Consider the following 25962-nt stretch of genomic DNA (forward strand, 5'->3'; position numbering starts at 1 on the left):
ATTCCCGCTCCCCGTCTGTTGCGCATGCGCTTCCTACTCTCAGGCCGATTCAGGGTCATGGGCCTCACACTGCGCAGGCGCAGTAGTGCGTAACGTGTGCGCCGCTTGCTGCGGGTGTGTAGGGGTGTCCTGCTCGCGCCACCGGGTAGTCCTTGCTCTGCGCGCGGCTGGCGGGGAGGCTGCGCTGGGTTCAGCCTGTGCTTTCCTTGCCCTAGGTTTGTTTTCAGGGCAGTTTGTACCGCCCCGTGATTAACGTGAAATCCGCTGTCCCGAGCCCTGCTGCCAAACCTGCCTCCACCTGCTTCTGCTTGCAGCTGGGGCCCCCTGCCGCCCTGAAGTTGGAGCCACACGCAAGGGGGCTGGTTCCTGGGCAGAGCCTCACTAGGGTTGCCACCTTTCTAATGGCTGGTAACTGGACCCCTGAGGTTCCGTCCCCTGCTCTGCCCCCCTCCCCCCCCCCCGTTGTGTCATTTGCTTTGCCTCTTCCTGGCCCTACCCTCTTTCCACCTCCCTCCCCCCCCCCCCCCCCCAAGAAGGGCATGCCCCTCCCCACCAGATCAAAAATCCAGACATCTGGGCTTGTCAAATGGCACTGGGACACACAAGCCGAAACCCAGGTGGTCCAGGTAAAAACCGGATGGGTGGCAACCCTAAGCCTCACTAGGCAGCACTGTCCAGCCATGTAGATCCAATAACATAACTGGGGCGTAAAACTGTAAGAAGTGACGGGGTGCAAAACACAAGGGGCCAGACCCGCAATAAGACAAAGGCATTGCAGTGCTCAGCATTACAGTGCCTCATGTTTAGGTGTTCTGTCACTCAGTGGAGTCCTCAGCCCTACGTTTGGTGCTCAGGCTCCCTATACAATCCACATCAAAAATTGAGCCACCTACAAATGGACTCACTAGAAAGCCTGAAAATTGAGGGGAACAGCTTTAAAAGGAGAGATTGAGAATGACCTAGTCCAGAAAATACCATAGCTCAGTGGTTTGGGCAGTCACCAGGAATATAGAAGATCCTGCTACACATGAAGCAGAGTGGGGATTTGAAATCAGGTATCCCACGTTCCAGGTGAGTAACCTAACTCATGGCTACTGGTATTCACACATGCCCATGCCTTCACCCCAAAATTCCTAGTCTGGTCACCCCGATAGTCTTGTGGGCTTTGGTGTGCTCTGGAAACACCTACTGGACTGGGCCATGTGCAAGATGGGCATGGGAATGTTTAATCTGAGCATCATGCTGGGATTTAAGCATGAGACAGGGTATCAAGCAGCATTGTGGCATCAGATGTGTGCAGTGTTGTGCATGCTTACTTGGAGAAACTTAGGCAACCAGGGAATTTGGGCACTTAGAGACTAAATCCATTTGTGGGTCTAGCTCAAAGTTTTTAACAACATTGATTTGTTAACATTACAGCTCTGAAGCATGTTTCAATCTTGAAAGTGGTGTTCTCCAGAAAATTTTTAGCATATAAAATGGCTATAAGAAAAAACATTTACAGCCTTCGCTAGAGCTTTCATTACTATGGACAATAAATATAACATCATTTATCCAAGACTCTCAAAGCTCAAACATAATTTATCCTAAGAAAGCCTGTCAGGTGATTTAGTGTTATCCCCATTTACAGGGGCGAAGTGGAAGTACATAGACATTGGTGTTTCAATTTTCAGAAGTCACTGCAATCAATGGTAGCTGCAGATACTCAGTAGCTTTGAAGATCCAGCCATAAATGACTTGCTGAATGCATCCGATGAAGTGAGCTGTAGCTCACGAAAGCTTATGCTCAAATAAATTTGTTAGTCTTTAAGGTGCCACAAGTACTCCTTTTCTTTTTGGTTAAAGTGGTACTCCAAGTCTGGAGCAGAACTAAAAATACAAAGCAGATATCCCGACTTCCAGTTTTTTTAGGGTATGTTTACATTAGAGGTTTTTTTTAAAAAAAAAAACTTGAGTTAACTAATTTCCAAGTTCATGGTTTGCCCAATTCTACACACCTAGGACTTGATTTTCAGCAGTACTCATGACCTGCAGTTCCCCTTAATTTCTGTTGGAGTTGAGAATGCTGAGCACCTCGTGGTAATCATGCCTTAGGGGGTCTTGAGTTGGAGACAATTAGACTTAACTCCTCAAAGGATCCCATGGGAGTTAAGCTCCTAAATACCTTTAAGGATCTGGGCTTTCATGCACTTCTTCTGACTACAGTGGGAGATTCAGGCATTCAGCAGCTTGCAGTATCAGCTGCTTAGTGACACTTCACCTATGAATGACAAAATAAATCAAGCAATTGATATGTCACAAGTAAGTATTTGAATTACAGAACATACTGTAGCTAAAAATATATGTACAGTACACTTCTTTCAACATTTTCCAGTACTGGTTGTAAGAGTCCCCTGCTGACATCAGAAGTGATCGGGCATGGCAGAGAAGAATGTTCCTTTCTCTGTGGTACTGTAGAACTAACGATGGGTTTTAAGTACCTACTTATGATTTTGCTTTTTTATTTATTTGCTTGCTGATTGCTTTGACAGGTAAGTGAATGGTAAGAAGCTGTTTTCTGGAAGTGGAATATTTAATAAAAAGCCAAGAGGAAGTCCTGGAGAAGTGAAGTGCATATTGGTAGTTGCAGGTGGAAAAGTAAAGTTCATAGAAGGGTGTGGTTTTTTTTTTATTAAGGTCAAGCTTACATTTAATGTAATCTATATGTAATCTAATGTTTCCAGTAAGTAACCCTCAATCAGGGGAAATCACTGAGGGGGGCTCTAGGTTATATTCACTGAATAAAGTCTCTAGCATCAATAACAAATTCCCAATAATACAACAACAAATCAGTAGATCCCAGTAACGTGTTAAAGTCCCTCTATAAGGAGTAAGTTGGGCAGGATGGGCCCCCTCCTGCTCTGATTGAAGTCAATGGGATTTGTCCTGGCTCAAACCCATGTACTTTGTATTATAAAACAGATAAGCATCAGTTATGTAAAAGGTCATGGAATCAGCAGAGGTATTTACAGCCACTGATGGAAATAGCATATTTAAAGGACAATTTAAATGTACACTAATATAAACTTTTTTTACTGTCCATATCTAAGTGTAATGATTAAGTCACTAAAAATATTTCAAATGCAATAAGATTAATTAACGAACGGTAAACCAACATCCTGACAGCTTCGTAAGGTAAATTAAGACTGAAGATATTCATATCCTTCTGAAGAACATAGAAAAATCAGACCATTTCACAGTTGTTTTAAGGTAATTTTTTTATATATATATACACACACACACTATTTTTGTTTGATTTAACAGTTGGTGAAAAAATTTCTAAATTAACTGCAAGTGTTTAAAAATGTTAGGCTACTTTCCCCCCATTTGGGTTATTCACACATAGGCTTTATCTAAACTAGAATTTAAAGAAGTTAGATCACGTCCTCTCTTTCTAATTAAACACCTTCTACAGTTCAAGTGAAGACACAGCAATATGATAGACCCATTAGCATATTGAGTTAGAGTCTAGGCTTCTCCCATATAACATAACAGCCATACTAGGTCAGACCAAAGGTCCATCTGGCCCAGTATCTTGTCTTTTGACAGTGGCCAATGCCAGGTGCCCCAGAGGAAATGAACAGAACAGGTAATCATCAAGTGATCCATCCCGTCACCCATTCCCAGCTTCTGGCAAACAGAGGCTAGGGGCACCATCCCTGCCCATCCTGGCTAATAGCCATTGATGGACCTATCCTCCATGAATTTATCTAGTTCTTTTTTGAACTCCATTATAGTCTTGGCCTTCACAACATCCTCTGGCAAAACCAGGTACCATGCCCTGTCTAAACCAGGAACACAGGTGAGTTTTTGGTATGTGATAGTTAACATTGTAAAATCCTAGTGTAGACAGGGCAAGTTGTAGATTTACCTCAGTTTATCTGGTTGGAGTGCAAGACAGTTTGTTTACGTTGACCGTCCAAAGGCATGGCCGCCCACAGCTCCCAGTGGCTGCGGTTTGCCGTACCCAGCCAATGAGAGCCACGAGTGGCCGTACCTGCGGTCACTCAGGTAAACAAAGTGTCTCGTGGCCAGCCAGGAGCTTACCCTGAACAAGCCGCAAACCAAGTTTGGGAACCCCTGATCTAAAACTAGTAGCTAAACCTGTTGAAGGGGTGTGGCAGCTGGACCAACTAATCCATCATCCATGCAGTCTCCCTCACACAACCAATGAAATTGTTGAATGCAAATTAGCTATGGAGTAAGGGTGATGATTGGTTGTGTTACCTACCTAGGATTCTTTGTGTGACATACTGTGGCAGTACACTGCACAGGTATTATTCATAAAGTCAAAATGGCTGAGACCTTAAAAATTGGTGAGGATAGACCCCGAAACTGATTAAAGGTTGCACCTGGTAATATTCTGAACAAAAGGAGCCCTCATCCATGCTTGTAGCTATTTCCAATCGCTTCACACTGACTCTACGGACATCCTAGGCTACAGAGTGAAACAGAATGATAATCTTGGAATCTTACTGTGAAATGTATTTTCAGTATGCTGCATAAGGGACCAATCATGTTCTCAATAAGGAGAATGTGACTTTTGCAATTGATTCAATAGGAAAAGGACCTGGCCAATGTTTGTCCTTTACATATTCCATTGTACTGTATATCTTTTTAAGTGTCTCTTTAAAATCCTTCAGTTCTTACTCAGCCAAGATATGGCAATTTTGGCGGAGTAAAAACTACAGGATTTGGCCCTGACATTTTAAAATGCTAAAACACGATCAATGTAGAAAGAGCAAGCTCCACATATTGATGAAAAATGTAGAATAGCAAATGATAATTGCTATTTTACAAAACAACAAGAAGGGTTTAATGAAAAAATTAGTGGGTTTCTCTTTAATTACTTCAAGTTAAGCTGTTAATAAATTTGATTTCATGTTAGGTTTTTAAAAATGTAAATTCTCTAATTCTCTCTCAGATGCTTGGCTGGGGGTCTTGATCACATGGTCAGGGTCTAACTCGGGTGGGCAAACTTTTTGCCCCAAGGGCCTCATCTGGGTATGGAAATTGTATGGTGGGCCATGAATGCTCATAAAATTGGGGGTTGGGGTGTAGGAGGGGCTGAGGGCTCTGGGGTGGGGCCAGAAATGAGGAGTTCAGGGTGTGGGAGGGGGTTCCAGACTGGGGCAGGCAGTTGGGATGTGGGCAGGGGGGTGAAGGCTCCAGCTGGAGCTGCGGGCTCTGGGGTGGGGCTGAGGATGAGGGGTTGGGGGAGCAGGAGAGTGCTCTGGGCTGAGACCGAGGGGCTCAGAGGGCAGGAGGGGGTCAGGGGTGCAGGTTCCGGGTGGCACTTACCTCAAGCAGCTCCTGGAAGCAGCATGTCCCCCTCTCTGGCTCCTATGCGGAGGTGCAGCCAGGCAACTCTGCACCCTGCCTTGTCCTCAGGTGTCGCCCCTGCAACTCCCATTGGCTGCAGTTCCTGGCCAATGGGAGCTGCAGATCTGGCACTTGGGGCAGGAGCAGCATACGGAGCCCCTGGCTGCCCCTATGCATAGGAGCCAGAGGGGCGATGTGCTGCTGCTTCCGGGAGCTGTGCAGAGCCACAGCACGCATGCAGCGGGGTAAGCTGCAGATCCCACTCCCCAGCAGGAGCTCGAGGCCCAGATTGAAACATCTGAAGGGCTGGATGTGGCCCCCGGGCCATAGTTTGCCCACCCCTGGTTTAATTGATCACTATATCTGGTATTAGGAAAGAATTTTCCCTAAAACAGATTGACTCACCTTCTTCTGCAGTGTGGGGATGCAGGTCGCTTGCCAGGTTTATCCGGGTGTGTCTCATTTAATCATTTCCCTGCCATGTGTGGGGTGTGGGACATTGGTGCACCGAGGTCCCTCCTTTTCTCTGTCTGTAGCACACAATACTTTAGTCTCCTGAGATTTGTAATACTCCAGTCTAATCCAGACGATTGGTCTTAATTCAGGAACATTTAGGTAGGGTTAGTGGCTTGTGATGTTCAGGTCAGCATAGATGATATCCTGCTCCTTTCTGGCCTTAGACTCTATAACCCTAATGGGGGAGTAAGAGGCACCTGTGCGCTTTACCCCCACGCGTGCTTGCTCTACAGCACAAGAACCAAATACTTCTCAAGCAAGACAACCAAACTCCACCCCATAGATATGCCAATTTACCATCTTCTCTTCTTTGCATGTACAGTATTGGTAATATGCACCTCAGACCATTGTTTTAATAATAAAAATTCATATATTTCCAGTACTAAGCGTGCTTTTTTCTCACCACACCAACCTCAGATGTTCACTTAGACTTTGTGATGGATGGTGTCTGCTGGTGGCATTGCCTAGTGGTTAGGCCCCTACACCACCTCCACACCTGGTGTTGATCTATCTTCTGTTGGGGGGGGTGACTTGACCCTCCAGTCAGTTTCTCATTTAGTCCTCTTTCTCCCTGGTGTGACAGGTTTCCTAGGAAGATATGGGGTTCAGTTATTGACCCCCCAACAAGTGTCTCAGCCCAGCTGAGGTTTCAAAGGCCCTTTCATTCCTTGCCTCCAGCAGGGAGTCTAGAAGTTGAGGGTTCTTAATGAAGGGGGGTTGGTAGGGTAGCCCAGGCCATCCCACTCCACCAGGCTCCAGCTCAGGGCCCTGTAGGGATTACCAAATGTCCAGCACCCAGGAAAGCCTGATGTCTGCCTCCCTGGGCCACTTCCTACCGCCCTCTCTCTTGTCAAAGTTTTTGCACTCTGTTACAAATTAGTAAGAGCAAAAGTACCAGTTGAACCTTCAGTCCCGCTGGGCTCACCAGGCAGGCCCTTTCTCTCCAGAAGATTCTTGTAGCACCCTTCCTCAGGAGTTCTCAGGGCAGGCTCGTCACCCTGCCTTGTCAGCCCTCTTCTGTGCTGTCTGGCTCCCTTTTAAACTGTACCTCCAGCTGGAGTATGCTTTGTGGGTGTGGCTGGGCGGGATCGGCTGGGCCCAGAGTTGCTCCTTAACCTTTTCTACACACAAAAATGGTACCACTTTAACTATACCACTATACTTAAAGCGTTACAAGTCCTCTAAAGTGGATACAGTCATAGCACTATAAAGGTGCTTTATACCAGTGTGGCTATTCCTGCAGGGAAGGGGAATAAGATACACCAATATAAAACCACCTTTAACTGTGTTGACACTAGGGGTTGTACCTATTTAATTATTGTGGTAGAAAAATCACCCCCTAACTGAAATAATTATACCAGTACGCAATTGGTGTGTAGACAAGGCCCAAGACTCTGGCCCCAGTGTTATAAGGCACTGGATGAATTAGCCTAAGGCTCAGAGGGTGAGGGGAAGCGACGAAAGGGAGGGCAACGAGTCTCCTAATCTCCTGGGTCACAGGCCCACACCCAAACTACTGCATCATCCATCCTCTTGTCCTTGCCCCAGCTTGCTGTGTGACCTGGCAAATCATTTCCTGTCTTTGTGCTGCTGTTTCCCCTCCCCGTGGGTTATAGGGTTAATGGAAATAACGCATATTTTTAAAATTAGGGGTAATTAGGGTTTTTTTTTAACCAAGTGTCACAGTGGGTTCTCTAGCACTGGCCATTTTTAAATCAAAATTGGCTGGATGCTTTTGTAGAAGATGTGCTGTTGTTCAAACAGGAATTATTTTGGAGAAGTTCTATGGCCTGTGTTAGGAGGTCAGACTAGATGATCACAGTGTCCCTTTGGGCCATAGAATCTATTTGATAGTCACTGAAAGGTTTCTTCAACTGCAGACTTCACCAGGTTTACAGGAAGGCGTGAAACTCCTTGATCTCTCACCCATTCATTCTGCTCTTTCCAGCACTTTTATTCCCCCCTCACACACACATTCACCGGAGGTATGCAGAAGCAGGGGGTCTCTTTCTATGGACCTAAGGAAGTACACAGGGAGAGGAGACTAGAGAAAAGGAAATTGGGAGGAATTCCCCTTCCCTTCCTGTGAAGCTCCTCAGATTCCAAGGCAGGGGAAAAGTCCGTTGTGAGCCTTTGAATGGAGTCATTTTTCCATTGACAAGCTTCCCTAACTAACGGTTACATTACAGTGCAAGGAAGAGGGCTTAGGAACTTCTGTTAAAAATGAAAGCCTCATTCTCCAGCAGGCAATGTGTGTAGTGGATAGGATATTGGCCTGAGAGTGAGGAGATATGGGTTTTATTCCCAGATCTGCCACTGATGTGTGGCAGGATTTTAGGCAACTCTTTTCACCTTTCTTCATTGATTTCCCACTCCCTATGCTTTGTCTGCCTTGTCTATAAAGATTGTAAGTGCTTTGGTGGAAAAGACTAGCTCTTATTATGTATATAATAATTTTCAGTTGTGAGTACCTTGGAACAGGGACTGTCCTTCTTAAGTGTTTGGAAAGCACCTAGCCCATAGTGGGTATTACCATACCTAATAATAAAGTTTTAATAACAGTTGAAATTAGACTTTAATCAACTAAATTTTGGTCTTGAAATTCAGCCTGGAAAAACCAGTAGAGTTGTTTTTAACCTCTCTCTTGTGTTCTGTTGGTTTTTTTTCTGGGAAGGGAGAGGTTATTTTGGTATAAGTGACCCCCAAAATGTAGAATTTTGGAACACTGGTGAATCTGTTTTCAGGGCATTGTAATTTACGAACGTGTTGTCTTGACTCATTTCAAGTTTTCAGAAAAATTCTAACTCAGCCCTAGGTTTAACTTACTGAACATAAGAATACAAGAATGGCCCTACTGGGTCAGACCAAAGGTCCATCCAGTCCAGTATCCTGTCTTCCGACAGTGGCCAGTGCCAGGTGCCCCAGAGGGAATGAACAGAACATGTAATCATCAAGTGATCCATCCCCTGCCAGCTTCTGGCAAACAGAGGCTAGGGACACCATTCCTGCCCATCCTGGCTAATAGCCATTGATGGACTATCCTCCATGAATTTATCTAGTTCTTTTTTGAACCCAGTTATAGTCTTGGCCTTCACAACATCCTCTGGCAAGGAGTTCCACAGGTTGACTGTGCACTGTGTAAAGAAATACTTCCTTTTATTTGTTTTAAGCCTGCTGCCTATTAATTTCATTTGGTGACCCCTGGTTCTTGTGTTATAAGAAGTAGTAAACAACACTTCCCTATCTTCTTTCTCTACACCAGTCATAATTTTATAGAACTGATATGATATGACCTCCGTGCCCACCAGGAGTACCATAGGCAGACCCCTCCAATTGCTCTGAAGCCAACAATCACAGGATCAGGGCCAGAAGTACGACCTTACCTATGGAACAGCAGCTGCCACTCCATCAATACTATATTGGTATCCAGTGAAGAATTTCCATTGAAAGGGTGAGATCTCTGTGGCATTTTGAATAGCTAGTATAGCATGTTGTAGTCTATAATCTCAAGAAGATATAAACTTGTTTATTCTTTCGTTCCTCTTTTTATGAATGCTAATGACATTTTCCTTCTACAGATTTCTCTTGAGCTCAGTAAATGGCATACTTACTATTTACATTGTGTTTCTATATTTATAGACATTCACTTTATGACAACTTAAGAATTATCTCAAGAATGAAAATGTAATCACACTGACCTTAAAACTAATGTGTTGCTCGGAATTACTATTGGTAGGTTTTAAATATATTCACCTTGTTCTAGAAAATAAGCTTAAAGAAAATGCCATCCTCATTAGAGTTTTGTGGCCTGCAGGCTAGTAGAGAGAGATCCATGTGACAATTAATTTACACCAATTTAAGATAAATAAAAAGACAAATTATAACTGGCTATCTTGTGTTGCAAAGTGACCCGAAAACACCCAAATGAGGTTATAACTAGAAAATCTGTTATTTCCCACCCTACTGAAAGTTTCCTTACCACGAAGTCTCTGATCTATTGTTTGTTCTGACAGGTGTTGTTTTCTGTTATCCTTTAAAACAACAGAATCATAGAAATGTAGGGCTGGAAGTAGTCCAGCCTCCTGTACTGAGGCAGGACCAAGTATACCATTCTGACAGGTGTTTATTTAGCCTCCTTTTAAAAACCTCCAATGATGGGGCTTCCATAACCTCCCTTAGAAGCCTATTCCAGTACTTAACTGTCCTTATAGTTAGAAAGTTTTTCCTAATATCTAACCTAAATCTCCCTTGCTGCAGATTAAGCCCACTACTTCTTCTTGTACCTTCAGTGGACATAGAGAACAATTGATAACCATCCTTTTTGTAACAGGACTTAACATGTCTGAACTCTGTTATCAGGTCCCCCCTCAATCTTCTTTTCTCAGGACTAAACATGTCCAGTGTTTTTAACCCTTCCTCATAGGTCAGGCTTCTAAAACTTTTATAATTTTTGTTGTTCTCCTCTAGACTCTCTCCAGTTTGTCCACAGTTTTCTTAAAGTGTGATGCCCAGAACTGGACACAGTACTCCAACTGCAACTTCACCAGTGCCAGGTAGAGGGGGACAATTAGACAATTATCTCCTGTGTCTTACATACAACATTTCTGTTAATATACCCCAGAATGATATTAGCCTTTTTTGTAGCTGCCTCAGATTGTTGACTCATATGCAATTTGTGATTCAGTATAATCCCCAAATGCTTTTCAGCAGTACTACTGACTAGCCAGTGATTCCTCATTTTGTGTTTGTACACTTGATTTTTCCTTACTAATTGTAGTACTTTGTCTTTACTGAATTTCATCTGGTTGATTTCAGATCAATTCTCTAATTTGTTAAGATCATTTTGAATTCTAATACTGTCCTCCAATGTGCTAGCAATCCCTCCCAGCCTGGTGTCATCTGCAAATTTTATAGGCATATTCTCTCCATTATCCAAGTGATTAATGAAAATATCAACTACTGGACCCAGGAAAGACCCATGAGAGTTCTGACTAGATACATCCCCCCACTTTGACAGTGAACCATTGATAACTATTCTATGAGTACCATCTTTCAACCAGTTGTGCACCTATCTTATAGTAATTTCATCTCAACCACATTTCCTTCGTTTGCTCATGAGAATGTCTTGTGGGACTGTGTCAAAAGCCCTACTGAAATCATGTTATAGCATGTCTACTGCTTCTCACGTATCCACTAGGCCAGTAACCCTGTCAAAGAAAGAAATTAGTTTGGCTTGGCAGCATGCTTTGCTTTTGACAAATCTCCACCAAAAGCAACCCCTGCCCATGTCCCCTCCCACCTCCCCGGAACCCAGGGCAGGGGGTGGGTCTGCTGCTCCCCTGTCTGTGCAGCTCTTATCGTGGCCAGGCTGTGGCTCGGAGGGCCCCCCTCCAGCCAGACTCAGGCTGGGGAGAGCTGTGCGGGCCACTGTGGTGAGCTGGCGTGGAGTTGTGGACCCTCCACCTGCCCTGGGCTGGGCAGGGAGCCCGGGGGCCAGGGACACGGGCTGGGGGCTGCTCTCAGCCCCCCCACACCGCAGGCAGGTGGAGGGTCCACGTGGCTCCCACAATTGCCCAGGCTCCCCACCAGGCTCCATGCTGGCCTGGCCGGGGGTGGAGGGGGGGGTCCACTCCTGGGAAAAGTGGACAGGCCAACCCCCCACCGGGTTCTGGCGCCGCTGGAGCCAGCCAGTTCTCTGTGTCATGCTGGGGGCGGGAAGAGCAGCAGCTGCTAAGCAGAGCCGCTCCTCCAGGCTCCAGCCACAACTGCTGCTCTTCCTGCTACTGCAGGTCACTGGACTTTTAGCGTCCGGTCAGCTGTGCTGAGCAGACGCTGTCAGTTTCCCTTTTGGACCGGACGTTCCAGTCGAAAACCGGACACCTGGCAACTCTAGTACCAGCACAGGGGAAACTCTAGGAAGGATTGTGTCCCAAGGATCCTTTGGGATGCGTCAGGACTGTTTTGCAGGCCAGTGTGGATGAGGGTCGAGAGCAAGGCCCTGCCTTCTCCCAACCCGCTTTGGGGTGATGTGTATCCATACGGCGTATGGATGAAAAAGTCATTGCATTCCCCTAAGTGTAAGGACTGAGATTATATCAGGCCTTAAAGTGGGATGTGCAAAGTGGGGCTGGGGGCATCTTGCACTCCGCCGCTTTCTGCGCATCTATACAACAGCCAGTCACAGTCTGGCCCTGAGGGTATAAAAGTGTTTTGCAGTTTGGGGTGTTTGAACCTAGCAGTTACTCATGGTCCACTTTCAGAGAACTCTCTATAAAGACATTTTTGTGGCAGTAGAAGAGTACAGACAGTGAACTTTTTAGCTACAATTGCTCTATGCCTTTTTAATGCCAAGGGCAGTACAGGAAAAATGATTCTGTGAGATTAAGATGCTATCTTCAACATCCCAGAAAAACTCTAAGATGCCTAATGGAAAAACTGTGAAGAATAAAATGCTGGAGGTGTCTGGTCTGGCCACTGGGTGCCAGTCTTGTTCCGTGTTAAGTGAATGCTACAGTCTTCACTAGTTAACAAAACATTTAAATAACCACAGATAAATCTGTGGAGTCAGACTGCCAGAATATTAATATTGTACCTGGAAATAAAAGTGGAAGGTCAGTGAAACAAGTCTACAGTGAAGAATGAAGGCAAATGTACTAAGAAAAATTGAAAGTATAAATCCTGACTAACAAACCTGAAAAATAAATGTAGTTAAACACATGAATAGGTAGGTTGTCAATCATAGCTCTTCTAGATTTTGGAAGCTTTCAAGTAAGTTAGGCCAAAATTTACATTTTGCTAAAAAGGAGCAGGAGGAGTGCTTACAAAACATAATTTAAATAGAAAGGATTTTATGACATTTTAAAATTTCAGTGCAAAGGTTGTTTTGTTTTGTTTTTAATTATAATGCAGTTTTAGAACCCAAAACTTATCAGCATTGTGCTAGTCATGAGAATTAGAAAGTGAAGTGCAAAAAATAAGCACACAGTATAAATGACGAAAAGGTATTATTCAAGTTTTTATACAGCAAGGTATTTTCCTCAGAAATACATGAGGTTTCTTTAAAGATATTGGACCAGCTTCCCAGCTAGTATAATGTTCTATTAAAGACAATGGACGTATGCTGATTTACACATCAGCTACGCTGATTTATTTTTTAAAATCTTGACAGCGTCTAACTCTTAAATAAAAACCCTTATCCTAAAATCCTTGAAAATATCACTGCACTGCTGTAGTTAACAATCTGGCCTTTTTAAGACAGATCCCAGTGCACTGTGACCCAAAGATTCAGCTAGGTGGTGATAAACTAATATAATTTTTGGTTTCAGAGTAGCAGCCGTGTTAGTCTGTATCCCACAAAAAGAAAAGGAGGACTTGTGGCACCTTGTTAGTCTCTAAGGTGCCACAAGTCCTCCTTTTCTTTTTAATATAATTCTGACTTTTCATCTGACAAAGCCTTGTCTGAAAACTTAAAACACACAGCTCTCCTTAAATTGGTTGCGGAGACGGCTAGTCAGCCTTGTAGGCTGGATAAACACTGTTCAAAATTGGTTTGAAAAATTGCATTTCAAGAATTGTTTGTTTATTATCTGTATTGTGGTAGCATGAAGGAGCCCAAGTCATGGACCAGAACCACATTGTGCTAGGGGCTGTACAGAGCAAAATGATGGTCCAAAGAGCTTACAATCAAAGTGTAGCACAAGAGACAACAGATGGATAGAGACAGATTGTGGAGCAAAAGGGAACAATGAGACAATATTGGTCAGCATGATAGACAGTGGTCTCCACCCACCAGAGGCTTTACAACATTATCAAAACACTTCATTCTGGGTTTTTTTCTTAAGAGACACTTCACTGAAGTCAACATAGTTTTGAAACAATTTGACAAATTGGCATTTTTGATTAAAAGTTTCTGACCACTACTCAGAGAAAATATGAGAGCCCTAGAAATTAGAGGTGGAAATTAGAGGTTTATTGGGAGTGAGTACAGGGTTGGTCTATTCCTAAGGTCTATTCTGTAGTTTGTCTAGTCCTATTTGTAATAACTCAAGAAACCATGCTTCTGGCAATTCCTTATTAGGATATTTTCTCTTATTTTTTAGCTTAAAGTGTCCTTTTCTCAGTTTCATTCATTTCCCCTCATTATATTTCTTGGATCATTGTAAGTTGTTATTATGTATTATTTGTGTTACCATAGCACGTAGGAGTTCTATTCATGGACCCTATTGTGATAGGCACTGGACAAACATAAAACAAAAAGATGCACCCTGTTCCAATCAAAGTATAACACAAGAGACAACAGACAGAGACAGACAGACAGGGCAGGAAAAGGAAGCAATGAGATAATCTTGGTCATCACGACAGGCAGTGGTCTCAGCATACCAGCAGCCTAACTGTTGTCAAGTTTTTTGTAGGCATCACAGCAAAGTAGGTTTCAGGAGGAATTTGAAGGAGGAAGATGAGGTTGCTTCGATAATGAGGTAGCTTTTCAGATGTTTATGAGGAACTCCTACCTAGCACAAGGAGCAGCATGAAAGAAAGCACTGAGGCTCTTGTTTGAAAATTTAACAAGTGGAAGCTAGGAAAATGATCTTTGCAGCCGCTTTCCGAATGGATCTGAGGCAAGATCAAATTTGTCCAGTCCAAATGAAAGTCTATGGCACCTAGGCTTCTAAGTGAAATAAGCACTTTTGAAAATGGGATGTAGGCCCATATCCTCAAATGTATTTGGGTGCCTAATTCCTATTGATTTCAATAGGAGTTGGGGACCAAAATACCTTTGAGGATCTGGGCCTTGGGCACTTTTGAAAATTTTACCCTTTGTACTCTCATGTACTGAGGACAACTCCTGTAATAAATATTACAAATATTAATATGACTCAGCTGATAACAGTCCAATAAAGAATTACCAGCAGGTCTTGTTTCATAGTCAAATATATTTAATAGGAATGCAAATAAACTAAAGTTACATGGAATCTCAATTGTTGATCACTTCCTAAGTTAAAACCATTTTGCAAAAATGTAAAGGTAGTCTGCAAACACTTCAGATACAGCTTCCCTATGGAAACAATGTTTTTCCTATTCCTCCAGGTAAAGGAACATGCTCTTGTTTTGTATTTTAGCATTGTTCCAGGTGGTAGAATGATTAAATAATTTTGATAAAAAAATTGATCAGTTTTGTCTCCCTTATCCAAACTTCCTTATTATACTTTAATATTAGGATACTGAACCTTTTAATTGGCATGACTATGCAGGATTGAACTGGCAAAGATGCCATTTCTAGCGCTTCTAAATCGATCCAAGTAAGAAGTGGCTCAGTAGGTAAAAGAAAAAGAGGCAGTTGTGAAAAATATGTTGCAATATATTCTCTATTTGGAAGCCTTATGTCACCTTTTGTTTTTATGAGCAGCTAATTTTTCTGTTTTAATTCTTGGTCTTTTCCCTTACCATAAAAGGATTTGAATCATGTTCTGAATCCTTTTAAAGTGACTGGGTGGAATTTTAAGTGGCAGCATACTAAAAATTAATTTATCTGTGGAACTACTATCATTTTGATGGTTCGGGTTCAACCCTACAATGAGAGCATCAATTAGCTCCAGTTCATGAAGCAAGCTTTCAGTAACTGGATTCCCAGATTGATAATGTCTCATAGCACAGTTTCCAATCCTCTGTTGAACAATTTGCCCAAGTGCTTCATGACTTTGGCAGCCTATGAGGGCAGATTTGAACAAGGGAAGTACTTCACTTTTTTCTGGAAATTTACTTTATACACAGAGAATTTGGAAAATTAATTGATCACTTTTCTCAGATGAGCTTTGGATTTCTCTGTGCAAACTAACACAGTCGAGAGACGTAAGATATCATCTGCATAGTAAAGTGCCTTATGTTCACCCATCCCATTGAAACTGCCATTTTCTGATTTCTTCTTGAAGTAAAATGTGCTAAAAATGCCCCATTAATTGTATAGAAAATAGTGAGTGGAATGAGGAAGGATGAATTTACTGATGTAAATAACAGCATCACAGATACAGCATTAAATATATTTTCAAGGCAGGACAATAACCAAAAACCATCAGATGACAGTTGTACACTCACTAGCCTGGGTTTCTACACAGCCAATAACAGAGGTGATAAAGAATCAGGATGAAGACCTCAAACCTGGTTCATATAGGATTTATCTTAAGCTGTTAAAGGAGACTAGACAAGAGATGAACAGATCTATGTCTGTAATCTTAGAAAATTCTTTAAGTATGAGTGAGGTAAGAGAAGTCTGAAAGCAAGGAAATGCACTGCAGTATCAAGAGTCATAAAGGGGATAAGTGCATCCCAGGAAACGGAAGCAGAACATTATTTATTTACTTAACTATATTCTTTGCCATTGTATATTCTCTACATGAAATATTTAAAAAGAGTCTTTCATCCTGTTGAAAACTCTCTGATATACCATACATAAAAATTAAACCTCAGCTATTCTGATAGTGCTGTGCTCTGAAGCACAGGGTCCTGCTACCATTTAAGCCACTGAATGTTTTACTATGCCCTTTGCTGGAAGTAGGAGCGGGCGCCAAGTCTTGTTTCTGTTCTCTCATTAGGGTAAAGAGTGCCAGGACAAAAATCCGTGCTCAGGTGTTTGGATAATATTGCTTATTAAAGACTTTTTTAAAAGCCCTGTTCTTTCTCTTCCCATCTCAGTTGTTCATTTTTAACCCACTTTGTAATATTCTAAATCTATTAGTCTCTCATCTTATTTTAACTCATAATCTCACTTAGAATTCAGCCCATTTTTAACTATTAAATAGAGCTTGTTTGATGTCAATAAAAGTTCTGTGTATTTCTGTCAGTTACTTTACTGAAGAAATGTATTGTATGTTACAGCATCTACTTGGCATGTAGGCGTTTTCTCATATACGTACATCTATTGATTAGGAATCCTAAATATTTGCCATTAAAAACATCTTAGCCGCTAGCCTAAGAATAGATTAGGTGAATGGTAATATAGTTTCCAAAAACGGCTAAAATTGGTGAGATGTTTAAGGGGCAGATTCAGGCTGACTCTGCCTAGGTGCTCAGGCAGGGGAGGAGCGTCACAGACCCACCCTTACACCTCTGGAGAGCAGAGTCAGAAATAGAACCCAGATGTAGAGCTGAGCCAATGATGGATTTTTTGTTTTTTTGGCAATTTAGAAAAGCAAAAATAATCATTTTGGGTCAAACAAAATGATTTGATTTGCCTAAATAGAAATGTTTTGTTTCAGTTTTGATCATTTTTTTTAAAATGGTTTTGAAATAAAATTAAAGGAAGGTTTGAAATGTAACATCATATCAAACCACAAGGGCAAAATGTTTCATTTAAAAAATGTCAAAATTAAGCATTTCATTTTTTTTCTGATTTTGTTTTTTTTCTAATAGAAACAATTAGGCAAAATCAACATAATTTATGAAATATTTCAATGTCACTGAATTTGCATTTTTCACCCCCCCAAAAGTTTTATCTGAAAAACGTTGCCCTGATTTACCCAGGAATCCTAACTCCCAGTGTCCTATTCTAACCACAGCAAAAGAGTCGCTTGTTTGTGCATCACTTTCTGTGAGCTACCTAGGGCAGTGATCTAGCATAGCACTTAGGCAGATGCTTAACTTTAAGCATGTGACTAGTCCCATTGAAGTCAAGAGGCCATACTGACCATTGAAGTCAAGGGGACTACTCAGATGCTTAAGTGCTTTGCTGGATCGGGGCCTAAAGCAGTAACTTTGAATTCTGTATGTATTTGTGTCCTTCCCCAAAGAAACATCTCACTGCTTGTGGGCTGCATTATTAATTGTTACGTGTAGGTATAGCAATAAGACAACCAGCATGTACCAAAGCACTAAAATATTCATTATAGACAAATGTGACCATTCCAGTCATTTAACCTGAATTCAATTTTTCTCTTATTAAAAAAGGTTAGTCAGTAGTAAAAAAGTTGTTTGATATTTGTAAAATATCATTTGTGCTGATGTTGATTAACGGTACCAAATTTTACTGTCCTCGCTTGGACAAAACTCCAATTAATTTCATTGACTAAGTTCTTATGAACTGATCCTGCATAATGCGGAGCGCCTTCAATTCCTTTGGACTTCCTGGACGTTCCATTAGCTCAGCACCTCTCAGAATTAGACCATTTGTTCATAAACTGGTTTGGGTTCCTTGCATGAAAAGTTATTCATAAGTAGAATGTTAAACTGTTATAATGTATTTACGGTAATATATATAGATGCCCTATTTTTATGTGATTACACTCCGCCAGCCATACCATGGATATGTCATCTTTTGTAATGATTATCATACCTACCATAAAAAATAGTAATAGTACAGTCCTTTAGAAGAAATGGCATACTGGATTGTGTAAACTTTCAAAGGCCAATCCAGACAGATCTAGTTATTTTGCACATAGTTTATATTCAAAAGACTCCATGTGTTGACCAATAATATCACAGCGTATATTTTGGTTTGTTTCATCCTTTGCTAGTATGTTCAGAGTTGTCAAACTGTGCATCTTAACTGTCATCCTCTTGTCTGCTGAGTAAGAAATCTTTAAAAAAGGATCTTAAAGGGCTAGCAGTGCGTTGGTATACATTCTACATAGCCTTCTGAATTCTTCACCGCTACGTGAACTCAGAAAATTGTATGGCTAGTTTATTCAAATTAATGTGCAATGGTGGTTGTTCAGTGTAGACATTTTTACATAAATGTAACATAGTCTTATAGTAATGTATAATTAAGGAGTGTTCCCTGTTGCAGGACTGATCAGGTGTCAATGACCTTTTTAATCTGAAGTTTCTCTTTTTTTATCTTAACCAGTTTTTAAGATGCATGAGTGAGTATTGTGCTCATGCTAATGGGCATTGGCTTCAGTCAGACACAGTGCAGGCAGGGGTTTTGTGGAACTTCTCATACATGTTCAACCCAAATGTACTTCAGTTTTGACCCACAATTCTTTTGGGTTCTCCTTGAACTGGGAATGCCCACCATGCCAACTCACATGGTGGTTTTGTGAGATGCTCAAAAAGGAACTAGTATGAGACCATTAAACTCATATTTGACTTGTCAACAAAGCCAGAATGTGTAAAAAAGTTTTTTTTTAAATAAGAATAAATATTTGTGAACAGATACTCACGTCAAAAACTAAATGGCTTTTTGGGATGTGTTGTAACTGCCATCCCACATACACCAATGATGGCTAAAAGATGTTTATTTATGTGACGACAGGGGAAAGTGTACTGGATGTTGTATTTCCTTGATTCTTTTCTGTGCCACAGTCTACAAAGGTATTAGGCCAACATTTTCAGACTTAGGTGCCTAAGTTGAAGGTACTCAACCACCTCTGAAAATCAGATCACTTAAAGTATCTAAATATGGTTCTAGCTGTATAACTTTAGGCATCCAAGTTTTCTAATTTTGGCCTTTAATATGAAAGAATAAAATTCTAGAAAAGCAGTCATGAAGGACTAGAGATGGTCCCGTGATACAATAAAAGTATAATTTGGATCAGAGTTCAGATCCCAACCCTGAGCCCTATCTCTACAGCAACCCCCTATGACCATAAGGATATGTCTAAACTTTGAGCTAGAGATGTATGTTCCAGCCTGGGGAGACATACCTGTGTTAGATCTTGCCAGAATTCCTTCCCCACTCTGAACTCTAGGGTACAGATGTGGGGACCCACATGAAAGACCCCCTAAGCTTATTCTTACCAGCTTAGGTTAAAAACTTCCCCAAGGTACAAACTTTGCCTTGTCCTTGAACAGTATGCTGCCACCACCAAGCTTGTTAAACAAAGAACAGGGAAAGAGACCACTTGGAGACATCTTCCCCCAAAATCTCTCCCCCCTCCCCAAGCCCTACACACCCCCTTTCCTGGGGAGGCTTGAAAATAATATCCTAACCAATTTGTTACAAAATCATCAAAGACCCAAACCCCTGGATCTTGGAACAATGGAAAAATCAGTCAGGTTCTTAAAAGAAGGATTTTATTTTAAAAAAAAAAAAAAGGAAGGTAAAAATCGTCTTTGTAAAATAAAGATGGAAAATACTTGACAGGGTATTCAGATTCAAAACACAGAGGATCCCCCTCTGGGCAAAACCTTAAAGTTACAGAAAACAGGAATAAACCTCCCTCTTAACACAGGGAAAATTCACATAAAACAAAAGAAACTAATCCGCCTTGCCTGGCTTACCTATACTGGTTGCAATATGGGAGACTTGGATAAGATGGATTTCTGTCTGGTCTCTCTCAGTCCCAAGAGAGAACAATTACATAAACAAAGAGCACAAACAAAAGCCTCCCCCAAGTTTTGAAAGTGTCTTGTCCCCTTATTGGTCCTTTGGGTCAGGTGCCAGCCAGGTTAGCTGCGCTTCTTAACCCTTTACAGGTAACAGGATGTTGCCTCTGGCCAGGAGGGATTTTATAGCACTGTATACAGAAAGGTGATTACCCTTCCCTTTATAACAGCTCTGCTCAAGCTAAAAAAGTAAGAGTATAGTTGCAGTTGCGTGAGCAGCGAGATGGGCTAGCCGTCAGAATATTTACCTTTGTGAGATACTAGGCACATACTCATGGTGGCTGGCCCCTCCCGCCACTCATGCTGTCAGAGCTACACTCTATTTTTAGCATGCTCTATTTTTAGTCATGCCTCCTTGCCCTTGGACCTGCTCCCAGTGGAAGGAGCATTCAAAAGGGAGAAGCTCAGCTTAGCCTGGGCTGACTGTGGACGAGAGTGGTTGTGCGTAAAAGACTCCTTCCAGGAAGACGCTGGGACTCCAAGATGTTGGGGCCTACCTGAGCCGCAGGAAGTCAGTTGATTACAGGAACCAAAGGGGATGACTTGCTGTTACCAGTGGAGGAGCTGCCGGAGACAGAGCAGAGGGAGCACAAGAGGGAACCCGTGTGTAACTCTGGAGGGACTGGGATGAGGGTAGGACGTGACCCAGGGAACGTGCTTGGGGATATTTGGACCTGAACCCTGTGTCAGGACATCTGGTTTTGAAGGGCACTAGGTCAGAACCTGGTGGAATAGTGTGGGCCTGGGTTCCCCTACCCTCACCACTCTTGCCACTGGGTGATATTGCCGTTAGGTGAAGTGGCCTCTTGGAGATACTGCCACTAGGCAAAGCGGCACCTGGAATCCCCACTGTTGGGCATTATATCCCAGAGCATCATTACTGGACAGCGCTGTTGTCTTGGTACACCTAATCAGCACCCCCTCAACAGTATCCGATAGCATATTTATAAACCTTTCAAAGAGTTTGTCTTCACTAGGAAAACAATTGTATTTTCAAAACATGTCAACTAACCTGTGTTAGTTATCATGTATTAAAACCATAGCGTAGACAAGGCAATTTGCATTTTAACTTGTGTCAAAATACAGCTCTGGTTGGTTCTTACCAGTTAACCCATGTTAAAATACAAATTTCCTGCCTCTATTAGGGTTTTAATGTAAGTTAATTAACATGTTAGTTCACATATTTCGAAAACACTGTTTTCCCTAATGTGGACACAGCCTTACTCATGGAGAACATTTCTCAACCCCCCCGTTTTGACTCTGAAGATTCAGAACTGCAGAATTTCTGGAGCAGAGAAATGATAAGGGTCACCATAAGTTACAAATAGCAGAATCCAGCTGTTGTTCTTCCATTTGCCTCAATGGGCCTAAACTCATCTAATTTTCAAAACAAAGCAGGTTTGGATCTAATAACTACTTGGATGGGTGACAGTCTGAGAATGCTATGCTTTCTAGGCTTGTTGCTTTTTTGTGACAACATGCTGTAACCTCTTCAGATCTCATGAGCAAAACAAGTTTGTGTATGGCCTGTATCTGGGTGAGATGCTTCCAAAGGGAAAATAAAAGTCGGTGGACTGCACACATCTGCTATGCACAAGAGTGCAGCTGCTAGTCCATCTCCTACAACAGTGCTTTTGGGAGTTATGGTTTCACTTCTTTTCTCATCACTTCGTTTTTTATTTTCACATTCAAGTAATTTCCCCTAACAAAACTCCAATGCACGGTTGAGAATAGCAACACAAATGTCAGGTAACAGTCATTTAAAACTATCCCCTTTCCAGGAGAGCTCTCTTTGTATAAACTTCGATAAATTCTCCTGCTAATCTGGACTATCCAAACCTTTTGAAAGTCCCATTCTTTTTTGTAGTTTACAATATTTGGTTTTGCCCAAATACAGCACTTTATCATACCAGAATGAAAGATGGAGGGGATCCCTTATAATTATACAGTATATATAATCTGATGGAATGCAGTACATTTGGCAGACCCTGTTTCATCTTTTCGTGTAAAACAGGGCAATTTTCACTAGACAGTTTCCATTGCACTTTTGGGGAAAAAATCCCAGAACATGTAAAATCGTATATTCTAAATTATACTTGTTGGCGAATACAAGTGTACAATTTAAATTCTTACAGTAAATCTGTTGGTAATGTTAATTTTATTGTAAGGTCCAAATAATTAATCTGTAGGTATGGGCATGTGATTAGTTGGTTGACTGTCACATTAGTACAGTATGAGATGAGGCTGTGCTGTTTTAACTATATTTTAGTTACTAATATTTTTCTCTACAGTCGTGAACACTTCCCAGTGAAGAAGCTGAATGGACAAATTCATGAAGACATCTTTCATTTTCCCTGACAGCAGATGTTTTCATACATAAACACAATAATAGAGTAATTACATGTACGTTCACATTATCATAGCTGCTGTGTGCTCAGTGCTACTCAAAAACAAGGCACTAAGCCAAATCTTCCTAGTTTCCATTTTGATTTAAATTATATTAATAATAAAGGGATTTTCATTCAACCTAAATGCAGTTTCATTCAAGTCTAACAAACCTCCCCACTTATTGTTATTCTTTTCTTTTTATTCTAGGTCACTCAGCCCAGATACAAGTGAAATTCTCCTCTGGTGGTGATAACAGTGATGCTACTCAATGAACTACTGTATAACAAGGGCTCTAAATGCATCTCCTGTAGCATACCACAGTGATTTGCAAAAGTGGGAATAAATCAAAGCAGTGAAGAGATGCCATGTTGAGCCAGAAGCTAAATGTTACATCTTGTTGCATGAGGTAAGGGAGAACAGATCCTGTTTTTCTGGCAGCACAATATTGTTGTGCTGGATACCTCAGATCCAGCCCCATTAAAACAATCATTCAGAACCTACAGGAGATTGCCACCTCTTTCTTTCATGCAATGGCAGCTGGTATTGGTACTTACAGATATTCCTCATTCCCTTCAAGATTTTCAACACACAAAAAAGAAGCTTAATTTATATTTAAAAAATAAGTGTCAGCTTACCCTGAGGCTCATCACTGGCACCCGGGGAAAAAAAGAAAAAAAAAAAAAGATAAATGCTTCTAGGTGAACTGGCAGAGATGCTAATTCTCCACTCACTTTACCGCTACACTATATGCACCACATTAATCATTTCACAGACATTTCAGAAAACTTGCACAATTTTCAAATAAAGATGCATCGTCTTCAACTCAATAATAATAGAACTATATCTTGTAGAGCCAGCTTAGTTCATACAAACTGCATCCCCAAACAGATTTATAAAATATTCCTATAGACCTCTGGGATGTAATTTTTATCCTTATGTGGTTGTTTGTCTATATAGTTTTGTCTTCTCCAGTGAATATTTTTCCATGTGTTTGTACATACATAATATTGCCATTTGTCTTATTCAACTGCTAACACACTTGGGATGTTTTCTGCTTCACAGTTTTATTGTATGGATGGGTAAATGCATTATATGATCCTTATGAACTGTGTTTTATACCTCAGTACAGATCTAATATATTTTTGCTTTTGTTTTTTTAATATAGAGCAGAGCTGCATCTTCCACTAACTTATGTAAATTCTGTGGGGGTTTCATGTTTTTAGTTTTAAATTATAAAGACACTTGAGCCCAGATCCTCAACTATATTTAGACCCCTAACTTCCACTGATTTCATTGAAAAAGGATACAGTACAATGACATCAATTATAACATTTCAAAAATACTGTTTAGAAACTTTCCTTGTTATAGTGAAACTGAACACCCCTTGGATCAGCTGATGAGTACAAGTTGCACCTCTTTTGAAGGATCTTGGCGAGAGCTTTGGGTCCACAGAAGAATACACCGATGCTCTTGCTGCAGCAACAAAAAGATAACAGAACAAAACAAATAAACCACATATTTTGACAATCCTCAGTTTTGTTTAAATCTTTTAAAATGGCCTTTTGACAAATGCATTTTAAAAGTTTTGCCTGTGTTCATTTCACAAAGTATTATTTTATAACCATCTTTATTTTAAATTCTTCTTTAGTGTTTATTACATTTTATTACAGTGTTCAACTGGATTGCTATAACTGGGGTTGCAAAAAACATTTTTTATGATAACTCTGTTTTCACACTATCATAGTTTTACAAAAAAATACCTACTCCATGGGCTAAAATTTTCCATTCTTTGTCTCTAAGTGGAAGTAATTTTAAAAAATGCAAAAAATCCCTACAGTTATTTTTGAGTTCTATGAAGATGAAAAAAAAATACATATTTCTGTATTTAATTTAAAAGTGGCTGAATTTTGAAACTTGACATGTAAGAGGTCCTCATAGAAGAATAAGTCCATGCCCAAGTTTGCAGATATCTAGGCAATGATGTTACAAACAATAGAAAAATAGCTATTTTCTGCACAGTCGAATATATCATTGTTTGAGGGTTTGCTTTTAAAAAGACACTGTGCACATATCCATTAAATATATAAAGTACACACTCATTAGCTGCGCACCTACTGGGGAAAATTTTCAGAATTTGTGCCATTAGAGCAGGAAGCTAAATCTGCAGCAATGAGGTACAACTGATGTTTGCTCCCAATAAGCTTTGACAAAGGAAAGTGCAAATGAGGTTCAAGTGAATTCTAACTACAAAAACAGTGTTGCAGAAGTGTTAATACCAAGAACATGTGCCCACCACTGAATTTCCAAAGCACACCTGTGCTTAAGTGGCAACTGGAGCTCCAAAATGTTTGCACCAGCAATTGTACCTATAAGAGCTTGGAATTGCTAAGAATCTGATTTGCTGCTGCTGCCCCAATCTCTAGCTGGACAGTTCTAGCTGTGTACTCTCTAGCAGGTGTGAATGGTGGATTCATGGTGTAGTACAGCAGTTCTCAAACTGTGGGTCGGGACCTCAAAGTGGGTCGCAACCCCATTTGCCAGGGCTGACTTAGACTTGCTGGGGCCCAGGACCAAAGCCTGAGCCCCACCACCCAAGGCTGAAGCCGGAGAGTTTCAGCCCTGCATGTTGCAACTCAGGTTACAGGCCCCCTGCCTAAGGCTGAAGCCCTTGAGCTTCAGCTTTGCCCCCCACCCCATGCCTGAGTTAGTGATGCTCAGGCAGGCTCAGGCTTCGGTTCCCCGTCCTGGCGTCATGCAGTAGTTTTTATTGTCAAAAGGGGGTCATGGTACAATGAAGTTTGAGAACCCCTGGTGTAGTAGATACACCAAAGAGACACTGTGCATTGCAGAGAAAGGAGCCCATGTGGACCAGGACCTAGTCGTATCCAAGGGATGTAGACCCTGGTCAGGAACAGCCCCAGTCATTTTGCTGCCCGGGGCAGAAAACATTTTTGGCACCCAACCTCTCCTAACAGTCAGGTAAAGAAAACCTAAAACACAGTTGGCCAATCAATTGGGAAGGGGGAGCCTAGCAGTCCAGTGTCCCCTGGAAGTTCTTATAGCGTCCCTGGAAGCTGGTGCCCAGGGCGATGGCCCTGTTTGCCTGCCCCTAGAATCCACCCTGAGTCTGGTTACCTCATGATATCCAGCTGCCCCTTTACCCACACACAGCAAAACCATGCCAATTCCTCTGCATCCTGAACCATCTGCACGTGCAGAGGGCCTGGAGGAGGGACAGTTTTTGCCCAATACAGTTCCAGTAAAATGTTTCTCTCATACACTTTTTCCTTTAAAGTGTTCACATTTGATCTTAAACGTATAAACTGAGGCTCACAAGCAAATTCATAGATTCATAGGGACCATTGTAATCATCTAGTC

General features: G+C 41.6%; 1 protein-coding gene and 1 long non-coding RNA gene across 2 annotated transcripts in view; one reads left to right on the forward strand and one right to left on the reverse strand.

The window, feature by feature from the left end:
• Nucleotides 1-24715, forward strand: LOC122465093. The gene is made up of 3 exons (XR_006289657.1): nt 1-1071; nt 9186-9328; nt 22792-24715. It is a non-coding gene; the product is annotated as an uncharacterized LOC122465093 (long non-coding RNA).
• Nucleotides 23931-25962, reverse strand: part of NOX3 (NADPH oxidase 3) — a 56624-nt gene continuing 54592 nt past the window's right edge. The window contains exon 13 of the mRNA XM_007057346.4: nt 23931-24057. Within this exon, the coding sequence (XP_007057408.2) occupies nt 23931-24057 (127 nt within the window). The remainder of the gene's footprint in view (nt 24058-25962) is intronic.

The sequence above is a fragment of the Chelonia mydas genome, chromosome 3 (assembly GCF_015237465.2).
Source record: "Chelonia mydas isolate rCheMyd1 chromosome 3, rCheMyd1.pri.v2, whole genome shotgun sequence".
In the NCBI taxonomy this organism is placed as follows: Eukaryota; Metazoa; Chordata; order Testudines; family Cheloniidae; genus Chelonia; species Chelonia mydas.